At 32.6% G+C, this 21,635-nt stretch overlaps 3 protein-coding genes across 4 annotated transcripts; all 3 read left to right on the top strand.

Annotated features, from left to right (window-relative positions):
• Positions 1-1,896: 1,896 nt before the first annotated feature.
• LOC107641423 (TMV resistance protein N) lies at positions 1,897-7,884 on the top strand. The gene is made up of 6 exons (XM_088486540.1): positions 1,897-2,448; positions 2,831-3,926; positions 4,014-4,295; positions 4,378-5,580; positions 6,214-6,763; positions 7,486-7,884. The coding sequence occupies exons 1-6, from the start codon at positions 1,946-1,948 to the stop codon at positions 7,527-7,529; spliced, it is 3,678 nt and encodes a 1,225-aa protein (XP_088342666.1). The 5' UTR covers positions 1,897-1,945; the 3' UTR covers positions 7,530-7,884.
• Positions 7,885-8,235: 351 nt separating this feature from the next.
• On the top strand, positions 8,236-14,574 carry LOC107641420 (TMV resistance protein N-like). The gene is made up of 7 exons (XM_088486544.1): positions 8,236-8,845; positions 9,805-10,903; positions 11,015-11,290; positions 11,526-12,323; positions 12,422-13,172; positions 13,270-13,394; positions 13,486-14,574. Exons 1-7 carry the CDS (start codon positions 8,358-8,360, stop codon positions 14,512-14,514), a joined length of 4,566 nt encoding a protein of 1,521 aa, XP_088342670.1. The 5' UTR covers positions 8,236-8,357; the 3' UTR covers positions 14,515-14,574.
• A 1,834-nt stretch (positions 14,575-16,408) lies between these two features.
• Positions 16,409-19,289, top strand: LOC107644627 (disease resistance protein RPV1). Of its 2 annotated transcripts, none has more exons than XM_088486542.1 (4): positions 16,409-17,036; positions 17,238-17,831; positions 17,911-18,484; positions 18,766-19,289. In XM_088486542.1, exons 1-4 carry the CDS (start codon positions 16,543-16,545, stop codon positions 18,850-18,852), a joined length of 1,749 nt encoding a protein of 582 aa, XP_088342668.1. In that variant the 5' UTR covers positions 16,409-16,542; the 3' UTR covers positions 18,853-19,289. The 2 variants fall into 2 exon arrangements, with proteins under 2 accessions (XP_088342668.1, XP_088342669.1); XM_088486543.1 differs by having other exon boundaries at positions 16,454-17,036; positions 17,186-17,831.
• The last annotated feature ends 2,346 nt before the right edge of the window (positions 19,290-21,635 follow it).

Here is a 21,635-nt window from a genome sequence, read left to right as displayed (position 1 = left end):
ATAACAAGTTTTTCATATAAAATTTCCTGCAGATCTCGTTCAACGGTGTCAGATTGATGTATGCTAGCCCGTTAATAAAATAAGCAGATTCATCACTCTTACAGTTCCATCAAGTCAACATCGACAATGCTTTAGTTTTGGTAAATATATTAAAGTGATGAACCAGGTCCTCACCTAATATTTGAATACGATGCATTAATTTGTATTACAAAAACCCTAACCATTGACTTCGAAATGTGAATAGATCCTAGTTTCAAGTAATTCCAGGCTGGGCAAAGTACTTTTATGCAATTTTATATCCTATCTATAACTTCAAATAATTAAAGACTAATAGTCAAATTAGTTTTTAAAAGTTGAGTTCCTTTAATAAATTTATCCCTGAAAAATTTTATCAATAAAATTAATTATTTTTGTCCTTTTGTTACTTCTAGTTCCTTCAATTATTAATGATATAGAATTAATTAACAACATACATGACACTTAACATATTCAACTAGACGTGGAATAAATATATTTATAAGAATCTATCAATTTAATCGTTAGGTTATACTAAGATTTTGGTTTATGTAATTGGAAAAATGGACTAAACTAATAAAATTTTATAAACATATTTGGTCGGTATTCAATTGAACATGCTAGAGATTATGTATGTTATCAATTAACATTTCACATCATTAATTGTTTGTGAAAATTATTAAGAAGAATGCTAAAGAGTCATTTGAATTTTTTTTGAACAAGCAAGCTCAACACAAAAAAAGTGAAGCGACAAAAGAACCAAATTTCAAAAATTAACATCCAACAAAATTAAACAAAAAATAATTCCTAGTGTCATCTTGGGCATAGCCATCAACAACCAAAGAGATCCAAATTACTCCACCCTCTATAGCTGGTCAAAGATTTTTTGGAAACCTCTTCTACATCCGCTTCCTTATTATTAAAGATTTGTCTGTTTCTCTCTAGCCAAATATTTCAAATAATGGCAAAGAAGCAAATGAGTCACTTGTTACCTCCTCTTTTCTGTTATTGACACATATCCAACTCTCAAAGTATTCTTTTAGTGAGTCCGGAACCAACCACAACCTCCCAAAGTCAAATAGTCATTGACACCATATCTGTCAAGTAAACTCACAACCAAAAAATAAGTGGTAAATATGTTAATGTCTTTTTTACACAATACGCACATGTCATCACTGTGTGTAATAATTTTCAGCCTATGCAATCTTTCTTTAGTATTAACTCTTCCTATCAAAGCAAACCAAATAAATAACTCCACTCATGGCAGAACCAAACATTTCTATATAGTTCTGGTGAAACTATAGCTGGTGATATCATCTAGGATTATTTCTGACTGTATCACCTGCTGCACAAAAGAGTTAATTGAAAAATGTCTTCCTTGTCAAACTTCCATACAATTCTATCTTGCGTATCATATGCTAGCTTTATAGGTCATAAAGTCTCTTGCAATTGATCGCCTCCCTTATAAGTTTCAAATCCACTCTAACCCATCTCAAAACCTACAATCTCCTATAACAGATTTTCTTTGGTTTGAAACAGAGAAAAGTCTCGAAAAACTCATTTTTAACGAGAACAGAGTCGTTAGAATTTATTGTTTTTGATCCTTGGTTCGCCATCAAAGTTTAAAAATATGGAATAAAGTATATTGTTAGATTATTAGACTAAATAAATTATACTAAAATTAAGTTGTTGGCTAAATATTGATAAAAAAGACTTCTTAACATTTTTTAATTATTAATAAAATAACAAAAGGATAAAAATGATTAATTTATAACCCTTAAACGACTAATTGAAAAATGTTTGGGAATAAATTTAAAAAATGACCAACCATTAAAGAGACATGTAAGCTTATATAGTTGGAAATCTATAGTTATTTTTATCACAAATCTATTGGTTTTTGAAGTAGTGAAAAAGAGAGGGAAAAGTGAACATGGGAGATCCTCGTTTATCACTGGTACTATCCTCCCACTCCTCATCCTCAGACTACGGATGGGACTACGACGTGTTCCTCAGCTTCCGAGGTCCAGACACCGGCAAGCACTTCGCCGGAAATCTCTATTACGCTCTCAAACAGAGGGGAATCCGGACGTTCTATGCTGACAGAGAGCTTGAGAGAGGAGAGGAGCTCGCGCCAACGCTCCTGAAGAGAATTCAAGATTCGAAAACCGCCATCCCTGTGTTCTCTCCAGGTTATGCTGATTCTGCATTCTGCTTGCTTGAACTTGCAGCCATCATGGATAACAGCAAGGCGAAGGGACGGTTGGTTTTTCCGGTGTTCTACGGTGTAAGTGCTTCTGATGTTCGAGGTCAGACTGGAGATTACGAAAAGGCAATGGCTAAGCATCAAAGTAGGAATGACCACCACGTCGTGCAGAAATGGAGAGAAGCTCTTCAGCAAGCAGCTAACTTGTCCGGCAGCAGTTTCAAATTTCAGTAACCACCTCATCCATATTCTTAATATTTTTTTTTTCTTTGTAAAATTAGTTGTTTTATTAAAAGTTTATATCCTCAAACCTTTCTTGTTGCTACTTTCTATCTATTATAATATTTAGATTTTAGGATTTAAGATTTAATATTCAGAAGTTTGGAGTTTAGAGTTAGGGTTTATAATTCAGAATTTAGGATTCCATCTTTATGTTATGTAATGCGACGTCATAGATGAGTATAGAGAGATTATGCCATTTGAGTTATAACTCATTGGCATAAAGATGGTACAGTTCAAGGATTGAAGTGATGAAAATAACATTCTATAAGAAGTTATCAAAAGTTTGTCAACTTTTACTCGGATAGTAACGTTAATTTTGTAATTGGATAGGAACGAATATGAATTTGAGTTCATTGAAAAGATCATTGAAGTGGTCTCCAAAAATGTCAATCGCACTCTTCTCTGCGTTGCAAAGCATCCAGTTGGATTGGAGTCTCCGGTGCAAGAAGTATGCAAGCTTTTGGATGTAGGACCTGGATGCAATAATAACCAAGTCTGCATGGTAGGAATTCATGGAATTGGGGGAATAGGTAAATCAACTCTCGCTAAAGCAGTTTTTAATTATATAGCTGACCAATTTGACAGTTCATGCTTTCTTGAAAACGTGAGAGAAAATTCAAGTAAGCATGGATTGGAACATCTACAAGCGAAGCTTCTTTTTGACATTGTTGGAGAAAAGAATATTAGTTTGATAGGCCCCAGTGAAGGTGTTCCACTAATAAAGCATAGGCTACACCAAAAGAAGGTTCTTTTGATTCTTGATGACGTTGATGAAGAAAAGCAGTTGAAAGAACTTGCTGGAGGGCTAGATTGGTTTGGTTCTGGTAGCAGAGTCATAGTTACAACGCAAGACCAACAAGTACTAAGACTTCATGGGATTGAAACAAAATATGAGTTAAATGGGTTAAAATTTGAAGATGCTCGTAAATTGTTTGAATTGAAACTGAAGAAGAAAGCTGATCCACATTTCGATGATGTTATAAATCGTGCAGTGACTTATTGTGCAAAGCATCCATTGGCTTTGGAATTAATAAGTTCTGATTTGGGTAGTATAAATGCAGATGAATGGGAATCTGCATTAGGCCATTATGAAAGAAATCTTGGCAAAGAAATCTATGATAAACTTAAAAGAAGCTTTGATCGTTTGGAGAAAGAAGTGCAAAGTGTGTTTCTTGACATTGCTTGTTGCTTTAAAGGACTCAGTAGGACAGAGGTCAACAATATGCTTCGTGCACATCATGGTTTCTGCCCAATATATGCTATTCGACTTTTGGAGGAGAAATCTCTCATAATGATTGAAGACAATGAGGTGAGATTACATGACAAGATACATGAAATGGGTAGGAAAATTGAACAAGAAGGAAAGCATGGACACCGCTATCTCTTGTCGTCCTATGAAGCTATAGTTCAATTTTTTAAACACAAGGTATGTAAGATCTATGTAACTGAATTGATTTCTCATCTTGGCTCTTGCTAGATTTCTTTACTTGACTTGAATGATATATGTTGACAGGGCATTCATGATAAAATTGAAATGATAGTTCTAGACCTTTCCAGCTCAAAAGAACAAGTGGTGGAATGGGATGGAGAAGGCTTCAAAGATATGAAAAGTCTCAAAACTCTTATAAATCGAAATGTCTATTTTTCGCAAGATCCCAATCACCTTCCCAATAGTTTGAGAGTATTTGAATGGCCAGGATATTCTTCACGTTCTTTACCAGCTAATTTTTGTCCAAAGGAACTTGTCCTGTTCAAGTTACCCAGTAATCGCTTAATGTCACTCAATTTTCTCAAGGCAAGTTCTAAAAGTATGCCATATTGAATGACTCATTCTATTAACTAACATTCATGTGATTCCTTTTAATTGACTTTTCCAGGAGTTTGTGAACATGAGAGTTTTGAATTTTGATGATGCTGAATGTGTAAAAGCTATACCTAGTCTATCTTCTACCCCAAATCTGGAAGAACTATCATTCTCAAACTGTGAGAGTTTGACTGAAATTGATGAATCGGTTGGAAATCTGAGGAAGCTTAAGATATTAAATGCCTTTGGTTGCAGCAAGCTTAGGAGCTTCCCACCCCTTAAGTTACCATCTATTGAAGAACTCAACTTCACCAGCTGCTCAAATCTTGAGAATTTTCCAAAAATCTTAGAAAAGATGGAGAATTTAACAAAGCTTGAGTTAGATTGCACTGCCATAAAAGCTATACCTGATCTATTTTCTGCAGAGAATTTAGTAGAATTATCATTTTCATACTGTGTGAATTTGATTGAAATTGACGAGTCAGTTGGGTTTTTGATTAAACTTAGATTACTTAATGCCTTTGGTTGTTGTAAGCTCAGAAGCTTTCCATCCCTTTTGTTGCCATCTCTTGAAGAACTTGATCTCTCATGGTGTTCAAGCCTTGAGAATTTTCCAGAGATATTAGACAAGATGGAAAAGATAACACGGCTAAGATTGCAGTATACTCCCATAAAAGAATTGCCAAATTCCATCCAAAATCTTACTCGGCTTCGAGACTTGGAAATGTTTGAATGTGGAATGCTTCAGTTACCGAGCAACATTACCTTATTGCCGGAACTGAGACACATCTTGTTTTGTCGAACACCTAACCAAGATGAAGGTGAAGAAAAATTGAGTTGGATTGAGTCTTCAAACAGCACACTTCATGCATCTCAGTGTACTATATCAGATGAAATATTTCCAAACTTATTTGGTTGGTTTTCTATGTATATGGAAGAATTAGACTTGTTCCGTGTTAATTTCACATTCCTTCCTGATTGCATCATGGAGTGTCCTCTTTTGAAGGAATTGAATTTGGATCAGTGTCATAATCTTCAGAGGATTAGATGGCTTCCACCCAACTTGGAAACACTTTCCGTGACATGTTGTAGATCTTTAGAAGATTTAGACCTCACAATTCTTCCTGGAAGTACCAAAGAATACTACAATTTCAGGAGACTCATTGTAGATAATTGTGAAAATCTTCAGATAATCAAAGGAATTCCACCAGAAGGTTTATCCGCAACAAATTGCTTGAGCCTGCCTTCCTCATATATAAGCATGCTATTGAATGAGGTTTGTGTCTCTTCAGTAATTGATACCTCTTCATTAACTCACATGTAGCTATCTTTACCTGAAATTGACTGTTGAAAATGGTTAGATTACAATTTAATCAAACTTGTTAAATCATTTAACGATTTTCAGCTATCAACTCCTTCACGTAAAAACAACTACATGTGAGTCTCCACTAATATTGTATTGAAAAATGATATTTTTTCAGATTTTGAATATTTATTGTGTTAAAAAAGTATTTAAACTTCTAAACTTTAAATCCTAGTAAAATATTTGTAAGAATAAATACATGATTAAAAATGAAATGTCATTTATTTGTATTATATTTAGTTACATTACATTACATTTATTTAGGTGCTATATATACTATCTATATTTTGTGTTTATAATATATATTAAGTTTAATTAATCCAAAAATCTCTGCAACCTTATCAAATTTGTAAATAGATTCATATACTTACTTACAAAAGTTATTTCTTACTTTTAAAAAAATATATTTTTTATTATTTTTATCGTATTTTAAAATATTTTTAGAAAATTTTTATTAACGAATTCGAACCATATTTGATTTAATAGTTCTTGGTACCATAATCTTTTAACTTTAATTGATACATTTAATAAAACTATGGTCAGCAGGAATTAGGCGAGGTGGGTAGAAACATATGGCGTTTTGTGCCAGGGTCAGGGAATTGCATTCCAGAGTGGTTCCATCCCTGTAAAAATGGAAATTCATCAGTCTCTTTCTGGTTTCGAAATAAGTTTCCTGCCATTTCACTTTGTGTTTTCCTTGGAGCATTGGGTAAACACCAAATAGCATTCTATTTTTGCCCCAAATTGGAGATCAATGGCAATACTGTAAATAAGTGGCTTCTAGAGAACAAGAAGTATTGGTTTGTGCAAGAGGCAGAAGCTGATCATATATTCATTCTCCATGAAAAACAAATGAATAATGAAAACAGTGTGAATGAAGCACTTGTGAGAAATAAAGAATGGAATCATGCCAAGATTTTTGTTGATGTCTATTCTCCAAGGGGATGGACAGAAATTGACATGCAAATTGGAATTCATGTATTCAAAGGAAAAAATAGCATGAAGGATGTCCAATTCACCAATCCTTATAATAATGTTACTGGGGAATCTAATTCAGTGGATTCAACACAGCAAAGTGGAACTAGCATAGTGAAAGGTAAATGCATTTGTGGTATTCTTTTTTTTTTTTTCTTTAATGCGTGTGCTTTTATATTTTTACAATATCATTGTTTTTAATACACTTTCAAAATAAAATATTTTATATTGTTAACAACATTAAAGTATAGCTTTAAGCTATTTATTATTGTATTAGATAATATGCAGTTAAATATTTGCATAAATTACAATTTCATTGTTAGACAATTTTTAGTATCTTAGTATTTTTTTTTTTATTCATTATAATTAATAAAAAGATGATAATATCGTTATATCACTCTTATTTTGATAATATTTCTTTTATAAATTTATACAGAATACAATAAAAAAAATCAGACAAGGAGTGACATTATTATTTTCTTAATTAATATCTTAGTATTTTGAAGTGGCTTATATTTTTCGACTACATAGTTGTCTCATTACCAACATCTTCTACAATGAACTAGTCATTTTAAAATATGCTTCTTTCATTATATCTTGTTTAGTTGTTTTCATTTTTTAATGTATTCATAAATTAATATATATCTAAAAGAAGTAAAGAACACAATATTTGTATTCACAATTTTTTAATAATTTGCACTGTCTGAACTATATATTCGTTGCTAGACATGCGGATATTTGTTATTTTAAAAGTTTAGTATCTAAATAACTTAATAGTATATTCCTCCAATCCTCCTCCATTTTATCTATTCTAGTAATTTTGTGCTAATTTTGTTCCTTCAGTGAATTTGGCGCGCATTTCTAATAATTATTCCCGAACATTCTAATGGAGCTTTGAACTTTGAAGAGGTGCGAAACCTAGGATTGGATTTTCGACAGGACACAGGAGTATAGGGATTTTCAACTGGATGAATTTGAGGAAAAATGTGGCCAATGGGAATGTGATCACACTTTTACAAAGAAAAACAATAAAAAAACCATTGCCGAATGCTCATGATCACTACTGCAAGAAAATTTTAGTAGATTGTGAAAAACAGGAATTTATAAGAACCTTCATATTTATATATATTGTATAACATGCATTATCTATTAAACATTTACTTTTTATTATTCCCTGAAGCAGAACCTTCATATTTTTAACTTATTCTTCACTATGTAAGCGAAACTATGAATTGATTTACAATATTTCCACCAGTATTTTTTTCCCTCGGTTTTCCCTTCTAGATTTTGGATAGAATAATTATAATAACAGGTTAAATTATTTAGTAGCTTAGACACCGTATCATCATTAAAGGAAAAAAAAAGAAAAAAAAAAGTTATTTGTTAGTATCTAATGGTGACTTATACTTCGCATTGTTAGTTTGTCAGTTTGGAAAACTAAAATTAATTAATCCAAATGAATATATGACAACTTGTCACCAATATCAATGTTAACAGTGGGTTCTCATTTCGTTGACTTCTATATGTTCCATTATAATGCCAAGTGCCAACAATTTATGTAACCAAAGTCAACTGGAAAAATTAGTTAATCTAGCTAGCTTGATGGTACTTATGGCACTTCATATGGTTTCATCTAAAACTCTTTCACATTTTTTTGTGATAGCATAATAATAAGCATGTATAGGAATTGCTAAGAATAGCTTTAGGAGCTATCTATGGCAAATCAAGATTCTTCTTCCACTTCTTGCTCAAACCATGGTTGGACATATGATGTCTTTGTGAGCTTCCACGGGAAAGACACGCGTCGCAACTTCACCGGCTACCTTGCCGATGCCTTGGACAGAAAGGGAATCCACATTTTCAGAGATGACATAAGGCTGAAGAAAGGAGAAGGGATTCCATATGCACTAGTCAAAGCAATTGAAGAGTCTAGAATTGCTGTGGTTGTTTTCTCAGAAAACTATGCATCCTCAAGTTGGTGTCTTGATGAGTTGGTTGAGATCATGGGGTGCATGAAAAAGAAGGGACAGTTGGTGATTCCAATTTTCTACTTTGTTGATGCTTCTGTGGTAAGGCATCAAAGGGAGAGTTTTGGAAGGTCAATGGAAAAGCATGAAGAAAGGCATGGCAAAGAGACAGTAAGTAAGTGGAGGATTGCATTGAAAGAAGCAGCCAATTTGTCAGGATGGAGTTTCAAAAATGGGTATACTCATTTCTTGCTTTATAAGCTTTTCTTTCAAGTTTATTTTAATGATCATTTTGATATTAGTTTTGGTAAATTAGATTAATTTTTGCTCCAGTTGTGTGTTGCAAACCTGAATCATCATTTTCCAGTAGTGTGTCTGATTGATTATATATTAAATTTAAGTCATTGTAAGATTTAAATTTGTTCTTTACCAAGTCTGAGAATTATCTTCACTTTGTTGGCTTCATATTATAGTGCACCAAAATAAGGGAATAAACCAATAATCATGTTGTTTGAAAGTTGACTCCTAGCTTATCATCATGAGCTCTAGCCAGTAATCCTTACACCTAACTTGAAGTTAATTTCAAGTTAAAATGTAGTAATAGTATTTTTTGTTAGAGAATATTGTATACTTAAATTAAAGTGCTACACGTGATTAAAGAAATATCATTTGTCCATATGATCAATAAGAACAAAATGTTTAATTAAAGTAGATAGCCAAATTTATTAGAGTAATTCTTGTTGTTACAACATTCTGATGATAACAAAATATTGGTTATCTTGTCTTAATAATTACATTACACTCTAATTATCAGGTTAGGCTATTTATATTATATATACTCTTTGGATACAGTTCTTTCTCATACTCTATATTAATGCAAGATACTTATGCATCTGTCTTTTAAGAATGCCTACACTGTACACTTATAAATTCTCATTTTAAGTCATAATATTTTATTTTTGGATAGTCTTAATATATTTTTTTAATTTGGCCCCTCTAAAGTGTGTAGGGTTGCAAAATGAAAAAGTACTAAAAATTAATCACTTGCAAATAATTGATAACTTTCATTGAGCATAAGTGCATCTCATTAAATACTAAGAATGATTAGTTTTCTCTAACTTTCTCACTTTGCAAACCTGAGCAACCCAATGAATTCAATTTTAAAGGAGATGGATTTTTATCATTATTGTCACAGGTATGAGTATAAGTTTATTCAAGAGATTACTGAGAAAATATCAAGCATACTAAACATTACCTCCTTACACATTGCTGATCACCCAGTTGGATTAAACTATAGAGTGTCAAAAGTGTTGAGGCTCCTAGCACCAAATTCTAATGATATCAAAATGGTTGGAATCTATGGTATTGGTGGAATTGGCAAAACAACCATTGCTAGAGCTGTGTACAACTCAATTTCTAGCAGGTTTGAAGGGTCAAGCTTTCTTGCTGATGTGAGAGAAAATACAGTGAAACATGGTTTGGTCCAACTACAAGAGACTCTTCTCCATAATTTTCTTGGAGAAAACATCAAGTTGGGTGATGTGAACAGAGGAATTCCCATAATAAAGAGAAGGCTTTGCACCAAGAAGGTTCTTCTGATTCTTGATGACGTCGACAACCTGCGACAACTGAGGTCATTGGCTGGCAGCCATGATTGGTTTGGTTCCGGAAGTAGGATCATCATAACAACAAGGGACAAACATTTGCTAACTGCTCATGGGGTTGAAAATGGAAACATATATGAAATGAAACAGTTGAATGATCATGAATCTCTTGAGCTATTTAGTTTAAATGCTTTTAGAAGAAAGCAACCAAAGGAAAATTATGTCAACATTGCGAACCGCATGGTTCAATATGCCAAAGGCCTTCCACTGGCTTTGAATGTGATTGGTTCTGATCTGTTTGGCAAAACAATTGAAGAATGGGAAAGTGCATTGAAGAAATATGAAAGAATTCCAAGCAGAGAGATCTTAGATGTGCTCAGAGTAAGCTATGATAATTTGGATGATAATGAGAAGGAAATTTTCCTTGACATTGCATGTTTCTTCAAGGGAAACTTTAGACAGGATGTGGAAAAGACACTAGTGGCCTCACGTTTCTTTCCAGAATATGGCATTGGAGTACTTATTGACAAATCTCTAGTAACTATTAGTGATGCCAACACAATTAAGATGCATGATCTTATACAAGACCTTGGAAGAGACATTGCTAGAAAGGATTCGCCATTCGATCCGGGGAAACGTAGAAGACTATGGCACTGTGATGATGTTCTTGAGGTCCTGACAAAAAACACAGTAAGTGCATAGCTTTATTTACTTTCAAAGCAATACTTTCTTTTCTTTTTCTAGAAATACTCATTAGACAGTATATGTGATATTTCATTAATGGTGCTTGTAATTACAAAGGGAACTGATGCAATTGAAGGCATAATGCTGGACATGACCAACCTAAAACAAAAGGTTCCATTAAATTCCAACACCTTTGAGAATATGAAAAGACTTAGGATTCTCATAGTTCGGAATGCACAAGTTTCTGGAGCCCCCAATCATCTGCCAAATAATTTGAGATTGCTTGATTGGGATGAATATCCTTTACCTTCTTTGCCAGCTGATTTTCATCCAGAGACACTTGTTGTACTCAACTTGCCCCATAGTATTCTCACAATGGATGAGCCATTCAAGGCATGTTCATGATCATTCTTATTTCTATCCTTTATGTCATATACATATATTCTGTGAACTAACTATTTCTTCCTATTTACTACATCCGGTTCACAATAACTGTTGTTTTAAACCTTTTTGGTACATTCACAAATCAATGTATTTAGATGTAAATCACGTTTGGATATATTGGTTTATGAATGTATAAGAAAGGTTAAGACAATAGCTATTGTGAACCGGGGAGAGCATCATGCAGAAATTTGACCATTTGACATATATGAACTTCAGTGGTTGTGACTCTCTAACTACATTACCTGATGTGTCTGGAACACCAAATTTAACAAGAATTCTTGCTAATGATTGTCCAAACTTGGTTGAGATTCATGATTCTGTTGGACATCTCAACAAACTAGTCACACTGAGCACCGAACGATGTCCCAAACTCGAGGGATTTCCGAGTGGCCTGAGGTCAAAATCTCTTGAATACCTTAACCTTAGGGAATGTTCTAGCATTCAGAGTTTCCCAAATGTTTTGGAAAAAGTGGGAAGTATGAAAAATATTGATATAGGAGGGACTGCCATAAAAGACTTTCCAAACTCAGTTGAAAACTTTAGTAGTATTGAAGAGTTAATTTTGAGATCCTGCAAAAGTTTTGAGGTTCTACCTAGCAATCCTACCATGTTTCAAAATATTGAAGAGCTGAATGTGGAAGAATGTCCTCAACTTCCAAAACTCTTGTGGAAGTTATTAAAGGACAGAATTGATTCGCTCCCAAAGTTAAGTAGACTAACTCTCAAAAGTTGTGATCTATCAGATGAGGATCTTGAGTTAATTCTCAGCTGTTTTCTCCAATTGAAATGGTTGATCCTATCAAATAATAGCTTCACAACAATTCCTGATTGTATTGAAGATCTTTCAAGCCTCTTGCTGCTACATGTTGATAACTGCAATCAGCTTAGAGATATTTCAGTGCTTCCACCAGACTTACAATACATAAATGCAAGGAATTGCATGTCATTGACTTCGCGGTCATCAGATGTAATATTGAGTCAGGTTCATATTTCTCCTTTGTCCTTTCTCTTTCTTGAACTTTATCATTGGCATGTTTGTTTTAGCTGCTAAGAATGATCAATTTTGTTAACCTGTAACAGGCATTTCATGAAGTTGAGTACTTAGACATTGTTGTGCTAAGGAGACAAATTCCAAAATGGTTTGACCATTGCTGCAAAGGAGGGTCTGCAGATTTCTGGGTTCGTAGAAAGTTCCCCAACATTGCTCTATTTTTTCTGTTAGGAGGCCAAGACGAACAGAGAACCGATCATATGTGCGAATTCCACTTGTTCATCAATGACCTCCTAGTATTTCAAGAAAAAAGAGGATGGCCAGTGGATCATGTATGGTTGTTTGATCTGCAAATTTACCTCACAGAAAGCGAACGACACAACATCAGGGAACAAATAAAGTCTGACTGGAATCATGTGAAGATTTCATGTTCAGTCATGAATGAGCCAAAAGATGTAATTGTTAAAGGCTGTGGAATCCATCTTTACAAGGAAAGAATGAACATCCATGATGTCTCCTTTATTAGTCCTGATCTACATGGCTCAAATAGTGCCTATGATAACATAAATGATGATTTGGATATTTATGATGAAACAAGCCAAGATGTTGTTTTCCCTACAGTATTAGCTAAATTCTTTCCCAAGAATATAGCTGAGCTCTTGGGAAATCTTCATTCCGGAAAAAGAACAGGTGATGATTTGTCTGATTATGATGAGGAGTTGGAACTAGACAGTGAGACTGACAACCAGTACATGGAAGTTGAAGAGGAGCAACATTCAGCTTCCATCAATCTTCAAATCCCAGAAATATGCAAAATCTCAAATCATGAGAAAGAAACAGGTATGGTAAATAAGATCCATACAACATTGAAAAATATCATGATATTGGAGTAAGTATTGTTACTAATCTAATTGCATTTTCTTTGTTGATCTTGTAGATGCCAATTCCCACAAAATACTTATGGATCCTTCAAGAGGAACACAAGAAGCCTTTGTTAGTATCAATGAGGAAGAGCTAAAGCATCATAAGAAAGGAAAATTTAACAAGGATGGAATTGCCCCAGTAAGCCTAAAATAATTAAAATACAGTTTTCTTAGTTCTGCTATATGGGAAAATTCTTTTATTCTTACTATTATTCTTTTCATGATTTCAGGAGTCAAGTATGACTGCATCAAGAAGAATAAACAATGAAACACAAGTGGGAGATAAAATCAATTCTGGTAAAGAAATCAACAGTTCATCAAATCCTCATGTTTCTGAAAATATTGGTCTCCACAAGAGCAAACAAAAATCAATTATCCTAGTTGAAGCGAATGCAGAAGCTATTGATCATATAAATGAAAACCAAGTAGACATTTGTCATACTCATACTCATTTTCCAGCAAGAATCGATAATGGTCAACAATCAGTGCCTAATGCAGAAGCATACACAAGTATTGTTGAATCTTCTGTTAATGAGGACAACATGGAAGCATTTTATGCCTCCCTTGAAGCAGAGACAGATTCTGAGTCTTATCCCTATGGAAACCAAGCCAACATTGTATCTGTGATAACAAGGCCTAGCGAAGAAACAAAGAAAGAATTGCAGTTTCTGCGAGACTTGGTCACGAAAAAGTTCTCTCTTTTGTTACACCCTGGGCGTTCTGGATTGTTGAAAGATAAGCTAAAGTATCTCCTCACTTTGCCTCCAGAAGAAGGAGTTTCTCTGATAACAAAGTCATTGTTATCACAGCTTTCAACAAGTTTTGCACAATGGAGTGTGGATTACAACATTGCGAGTGTGAAACTTGAATCAGCAGACAAAGAACTATTGAGAGCTGAGAAAGTGAAAGAGGAACTTAAAGGGAACAAGGAAGAATACAAGGGAGTTAAGATGGTCGAAGATACTCTGCGGGATCAGTTGGAATCTTTGGAGGAAAAGAAGAGGGAGCTTGAAGTGCAAATCAATGCCATAAAAACCGAGATTGCAGATTTATCAGCAGAGAGTGACATAGCTGCTAAGAGAAAGAGAGAAGTATTTGAGAATGCAAAGATGCTGAGAAGTGAAAGGGATGGTTTGAGGAACCAAGTGCCAAGGTTGAAAGCTGAGAAAGAATGGGCAAAAGTAACACAGGCTAATATTGAAGCAGAGTGGTCATTGCTTGCAGAACAAGTCATTGGAATCACTACTTTTGAAGCATGAAGAGTGGGTGTAATAAGAGATTTATAATATACCAGTCTTATGTGTAAACAGAACAAATAGAATGGCACTAGGAAATATATTCTAGCATGTTTGATTTTATTTTTTTTTCCATTTCAAATATGAATTTAATTTCTATATGCATAGAATTTTATATAGGCATTCAATAGTAAATTATGATATCATTAGAAGTTAATAATTTTCAAATTTACACTAAAAAAATTAGTTAAATACATTAATTTAATTGAATAATTATATAAAATTTACGTTCATAGAAGACCAAAATTAAACTCTTAAAATATTTAAATAAATACGGTGTTGATTATTTTATACTAACTATATTTGTTAGTATAATTTAGCTTTACTTCTCTTACTAAGCTTTAGGGTTAGAATTTAAAGATTAGAAATTTAAGTAATGTATGTATATGCATGAGGTTTTACAATAAAATAGTAACAATTATGGGTAAATTATGGTATTGAAAAGTTTATATTATTGACAAAATAATATCTAAAGATAAAAATAATAAATAAATTTTGAATAATTTTAAAATATGATAAAAATAATAAAAATTATTGTTTTCATAAGTGTCAAATCACTTGTGTCAGTTCAAATGAATTATAGCTCAAATGGCATAGACTCCCCATATTCAATTAAGAGGTCGCGGGTTCGAATCATATATCTTTCCAAATTTTGCCAATGAGTTATAGCTCAAATGGCATAGATCTTTGCTTATGCTGTAGGGACGGTTCATTCCAAAATAATTTCTAGTTAGTTTTTCTTTTTTTGGACTTTATCCCTGATGTTAATAAAAAAAATCACATTTGCATTTAACAAATATTTAGTATATTTGATTTGAATTTTTGTAAAATTGTTCAGATAATTATTTAAAAAGTATATCAAAATAATAACAAAAAATTAATTTCTAGACTTTTTATTTTTTTAAAAAAATTTGGACCATTCATTTAAAAGAAATTTATTTGAAATAAAATTATCAAAATTAAAAGATAAAAATATTTTTCTTTTTTAATAATATTTATAAAAAATTATTTTAAAATTTAATCTCTAAAATATTTTTTAAATATATATATATATATATATATATATATATATATATATATATATATATATATATATATATATATATGCTTATTTTTGTTAGCAATTTAAAATTTTGAATATTATTTGAGGAGAAATATTTTTATGAATTAAATTCAATCAAGTTAAACAATAAAATTTGGATGATTAAACCAATGAGAGTGATAAAAATGATTTTTATTGATATTAGACCAATTTAGTTGAACTTAATTAACAAAAAGACTTGTAAATGTAGCATTATTCTTATTTGAGTAGTTTACCTAACAATTAAATAGTAGCTAATTGTTTAAGAAAACAAAATGACCTGAAAAGACAAAACTCCATGCAGATAGTTGGAGGTAATAAGCGAATCATGGAGCAGAACGTATAAAATCACCATGTTGTGCTCGGTACATTTAACAAAACTCCTGCTGATCTTTTGAATATAAAAATACAGCATGGAGACTTGGAAAACACCACGAAGTTGAGACTGAGGACTGATGATGAGTGTGAAGTAGCTGAGAAACTGTAAAACCATCTCATTGACTCATTCTTTCTACAGCCGTCATCCAGGTAAGTTGGACCAAGAAATTCCAAGAAGCAGCATTATCATTAATTAATGATTTGTAAAGTTTTTTTTATTGCGACATGATGATTAAATTTGACCAATAATATTAAAGACAAAAAAAAATAGTTAAAATTTATCTTATTTAATATTTATTAATTATTTGTCTGTTTTTTTATTAATATTTTTTTTTTTATCAAATATTTTCGAATTTTGATAGACATGAGGTGAGGATTGACCCATGGTTAATGGGAAATGTGAAAGTAGTTTCCATAAATACTTATTTAATTCTGTTTTAAATCATTTCTCTTGTAATGATCGACCATGGTCTTCTTTTTTAAATATTTGTATGATCGACCATGGTTCTCACACTAACAGCTAGCTAGCTTCCATGGCTACTCCGCAAGCTTTCCACTCTTCTTCTTTTCCTTCCTTCAGGGACAGCGAGTGGGAATTCGATGTGTTCCTCAGCTTCAGAGGCCCTGAAACTCGCTACGGTTTCACTGGCTATCTCCACAAAGCATTTTGTGAGAAGGGAATCCGTACCTTCATGGATCTTGAGGATCTTATCAGTGGCAATAAAATCCAACAAACATTTGCTAGAGCAATTGAAAGCTCCAGGATTGCCATTATTGTGTTCTCGGAGCATTATGCTGACACCGATTTCTTGTTGAGGGAACTTGTCAAGCTCTTGGAGTGCTCTCAACGCTGTGGCCAGTTTATTTTGCCGATTTTCTATTTGGTGGATCCCGGCGACGTGCGGCATCAGAGAGGTAGTTATGAGAAAGCAATGGCGGTGCACGAGGAGCGGTTCAAGGATAAAGCGCCAATTTGGAGAGCCGCTCTGCGTGACGCAGCCAACTTCTCCGGCTTGCATTACAAAGGGTATGAATCAATTTAGGTGAAAACTCAAACAGTCATCTTCACGTGAAGGTGATACTTAAGAGCCGTTAAATAATTTAAATGATTTGACTAAATTTTTATCTCACGGCTTTCGATTATCAACTTTACATAAAGTTTCAATTATATAACAGGCCTTTTGTGCATTGGCATGATTGAAAGACGAGGCGCTCTTATACTGTGCAGGGATGAATTTGAATACGAATTTATTGAGAGGATCGCTAAACAGGTGTTGGCGATCATTAAAGAGGACAGCGTACCTGTTGTTGCTGATTATCCAGTCAGAGCAGAGTCTCATGTGAAAGCGTTGTCATCGTTTTCTTTCCCAAGGCAATACCAATACCATGTGTTTCTCAGCTTCAGAGGCTGTGATACTCGCTATTGTTTCACTGGCAGTCTCTTCAAAGCTCTCCGCGACAACAAAATCCACACCTTCATGGATGATGTAGGCCTTCACAGAGGGAATGATATATCAAGAACACTTATTCAGGCAATTCAAGGCTCCAGGATTGCCATCATTGTGTTCTCTGAGAACTATGCTGATTCTACTTACTGCTTAGATGAACTTGTCAAGATCTTAGAGTGCCAAGAGTCTGATGGCCAGTTCATTTTGCCCGTTTTCTATGATGTATATCATAGTGACGTCCGACGACAGACAGGTAGTTTTGGGGCAGCAATAGCTAAACATGAGGAGAAGTTCAAGGACGACCTGTCGAAAGTCGAAAAATGGAAGCGGGCTTTGCATCGAGCAGCTAATTTTACTGGCTTTGTTTTCGATGGGTACCTTTCCATGTCTTGTTTCACTGTTATTTTATTAGTCCAAGAATAAAATTTCACTGTTGTCTTGTATATTGAGCAGGAAAAAATATGAACACGAGTTAATTGGGAAGATTGTTGAAGTGGTGTCAAGGGAGATTAAACGAGTTGCTTTACACGTTGCTGACTATCCAATTGGACTAGAGTCTCAAGTTTCAGAAGTAAAATCGCTTATATTCTCTGATGGCTATGATGGAGTCCACATGGTAGGGATTCATGGAAATGGTGGATCAGGCAAAACAACAATAGCTCATGCAATTTATAATTTGATTGCTAACGGTTTTGAAAGTATATGTTTTCTTGAAAATGTGAGAGAAAATTCATATAAGCATGGCTTAGTGTATCTTCAAAATATGCTTCTTTCTAATGTATTCGAAAGGAAGAATCTCAAATCAACAAGTTTTGATCAAGGAATTTCAACAATAAAGCACTGGCTCCAACAAAAGAGGATCCTTTTGATTCTAGATGATGTTGACAAACCAGAGCAATTACAAGCTCTTGCTGGAAAACCTGATTGGTTTGGCCGTGGAACTAGAGTCATTGTTACGACAAGGGACAAATATTTACTAGAGAGCCATGGGATTGAAAGAATCTATGAGATGGAGAACTCAAATTCGGTAAATACCCTTGAATTGCTAAGTATGATTTTTAAACTGACCATTTTAATCAAAGTAACTTGATTATCTTAAATTGTAAAGTAACTTCTGCTTGTAGACTTCCATTGATTTTGGAATTGTGTTGTTTGGTAGAAGTATATAAGAGTGGAAATTTTCATTGGATCATTATAAAGGATCCACAATATAGAAATTTAAAAGATACTTAGAATTTGAACTTTTTAGCAAACAAGACATTTGAAATTATTAATCTTTTATCTTATCATCCCATTTTCTCTTCTCAGGAATCAAATATCTCTACTGCATCAGATGGAAAAGACAACGGAGATCAACTGGGTGAAAAAAATCATTTTCCAAGAACAAGTCAATGATCCCTTAAAGCCTCTAGGTTCTGAAGATATTAGTCTTTGAAGGAGCAAACAAGCTTCTGTTATTCAAGCTGAATCAAATACAGAAGTCATAGGTTTCAATGAAAATCCAGCCTTTGTCATACTAGTTTTCCAGAAAGAATAGATAGTGGTAAACAAGAAGTCCCAAGAGCCTAATAGATAAAAAGAAGTGTTTGACAGTTGAAAGGGATGATTTGAAGAACCGAATGCTAAGCTAATATTGAAGCATAGTGGTAATGACTTGGAGAACAATTCTTTGGAGAGTCTTAGCATTTTTCAGGTTCATTTTCACCAAAATAGGGTGGTTACCAAAGAGTTTTACCAGTACTGTAATGTAATTATACTGTAGTGTATTTAACTATTTATAGAAGCATATCATGTACTATACAAGTTTTTTAGTGACACTGGTGTATTTTTCATTTCTTTTTTCATTGGACAATGAACTGTTTGTTCTGAGAGACACGGATACAAAAGGAGCAAAACATACACTTTCTTAAATTTGGAAATTTATGATGAAACAAGCCAAAATGTTTTCCAACACTATTATTAACTAGCGAGAACTGTGCAACAGTGATTAATAAATATATAAAATAATTATGAATATAAATAGAAAATTATTTTTTTAAATAATAAAAATTTAATCACATAAAAATATACATTGTAATAAATCTATGAAAATTTTAAAACATGTAATTATTTTATTTATACAATGCCTAATATTTTTTTATTAAAAATATTATATATACATAAAAAATTAAAAATCCAACCACTATATATTTTCGTATAAATACTTATGTTGTTTCGTTCTCAATATTTATTTTGTATTTTAATAGGTATTTTATGCGAGTAACTTTTTTTTTGCATGCACATAACATAATTATATCTTTATTAATTTTTATTCCAAAATTAAAGTTTTTTATATCTATATTATCAATTATTTTAATAAGTACAAATAAATTATATTTTTATTGGATAAAACTAATATAAAAATATTAAAATAAAATAAAATAACATTGAAGAACTACTTGAATTAGTTCAAACGTTAGCTTTTTAAGCTAGCAATTACTACTTCTAATAATTTTTTAAATATGAATTAATTTTTTAAATATCTTTCCTAGTAATTTTAATTTTCATTTCCTTATTTTAAGCATCTTATAACATGCAATGATTTATATTGTTGAGTTATAATTCATTTTTTCTATCACCACCCTGTGAGATTCTAATATTCTTTAACATTTGTTATCATTATTATGAATTTAAATATCACCTCTAATGTGTATATATTCATGTAAGTTATATTTTTATAATTATAAAAAATAATTTTAGAATTAATTATTTAATTATTTACTAACTTATTTGTTAATATAACTGTCATGGCCCAAATCAAACCATGAGTGGCACTCAAAGGACAAGTCCCTCAACAAGCCAAACGACTAAATTTTTAGAAAAACGGACAGAATCTCTTCTATTCCTAGAATTTTACTAACATAAATATTACCTTCCTGTATCAACAATAAACATTCATTTCCAAAGACAATAACAACATAGTCCAATCATATCCACAACCAAACATGTCAAAATACGCATCATATATATTAAGTTGATAACTAAAGTACATAGTTAAATCTATAAGACTTACATAACCAAATCATAATTACTATCTAAACAGTTCGGGATTCAAAATAACATAACCCACATAAGAATCCTGCCTGTGACATATGGACCATTGACATAATCTAGATTTTGAGCAAATGTTCCATTACATAATTACTTAACCCTTGGAAAGAAGAAGGACTCACCGAAATGACTAAAATCTACTGAGGGGCTGGTGGAATGGAACCTGAAATGACTCCTATATCAGAAAAATATGAGAATATAATAGGGTGAGTTTTGTAACTCAGTGAGCAAACATTACATCTATAACTCACACGAGACAATACAAGTTTTACCATGAAAATTATATTTCTTTCTAAAGATGAGGAATTTATATTAATTAATTATACAAATAAATAGATAAATAATTAAGCGGAATGAACTGAAATAGGAATTCTCATTCCAAAAGTCAAATCAAATCGAATATTACACACTTAGGGCGATTCTACCTCTAAGGGTAGCCTTTTCCTCTAGTGTGCCCGTACGGTATAACAAATCCAACGTGTGGCCTACACATTAGGCTACCAACGCCCCTGCTAGCTGAGGTCTGAGGCAGATGCATTTAAGTTAACATCATAATCGCCATTAATTACGGTTTTCTAGTCAGAGTCTTCCAAACAAATCCAAACTAAATTACTTATAAAAATCTCTAATGCTTATAACATATTTCTAAATTCCATAGTAAATCAAATATATATAAGAATTCATATTAAAATTTAATTAAAATTCAATAAAGTCAAATAAAAAAACATGTATGCTTTACAAAATATATAAATATCGTCTCGTGTATATTTTTATAAAATTAAAAATTTCACAAATCAATATTTATTCCAAAAATTCAAAAATCACAATAATCAAATATTTTTAAATTCTAAAAATAATGATTCAATTTACATATTGATAATAATACACTTAAAAATAATTATAGACATAATATCCACTCACAACTTGATTCCAAAGAACCGGAAGCAACTCTGAGCACGTTAACGAGCTACCAAATGATGTCCAATAACTCTACAATTCTAAAAATATGACAATAATGATATTTGTGAGCTACTAATATTGTCAATTAACATAATCTTACTCACTTTGACAAAAGTCTCAAATTTTCT

This window comes from Arachis ipaensis, chromosome B5, assembly GCF_059453495.1.
Source record: "Arachis ipaensis isolate K30076 ecotype BB chromosome B5, ASM5945349v1, whole genome shotgun sequence".
Taxonomy (NCBI): Eukaryota; Viridiplantae; Streptophyta; class Magnoliopsida; order Fabales; family Fabaceae; genus Arachis; species Arachis ipaensis.
Note: the sequence above shows the minus strand (reverse complement) of the source record. Positions and strands in the feature narration are given on the sequence as shown.

Coding starts and splice junctions, on each gene's coding strand:
- LOC107641423 (XM_088486540.1), top strand. CDS start 1,946: ATGGGAGATCCTCGTTTATCACTGGTACTATCCTCCCACTCCTCATCC. Junction 2,449..2,830: donor GGCAGCAGTTTCAAATTTCA/GTAACCACCTCA, acceptor GTAATTGGATAG/GAACGAATATGAATTTGAGT. Junction 3,927..4,013: donor TTCAATTTTTTAAACACAAG/GTATGTAAGATC, acceptor ATATGTTGACAG/GGCATTCATGATAAAATTGA.
- LOC107641420 (XM_088486544.1), top strand. CDS start 8,358: ATGGCAAATCAAGATTCTTCTTCCACTTCTTGCTCAAACCATGGTTGG. Junction 11,291..11,525: donor CAATGGATGAGCCATTCAAG/GCATGTTCATGA, acceptor AGCATCATGCAG/AAATTTGACCATTTGACATA. Junction 12,324..12,421: donor CAGATGTAATATTGAGTCAG/GTTCATATTTCT, acceptor AACCTGTAACAG/GCATTTCATGAAGTTGAGTA.
- LOC107644627 (XM_088486542.1), top strand. CDS start 16,543: ATGGCTACTCCGCAAGCTTTCCACTCTTCTTCTTTTCCTTCCTTCAGG. Junction 17,037..17,237: donor TCCGGCTTGCATTACAAAGG/GTATGAATCAAT, acceptor TATACTGTGCAG/GGATGAATTTGAATACGAAT. Junction 17,832..17,910: donor ACTGGCTTTGTTTTCGATGG/GTACCTTTCCAT, acceptor TATATTGAGCAG/GAAAAAATATGAACACGAGT.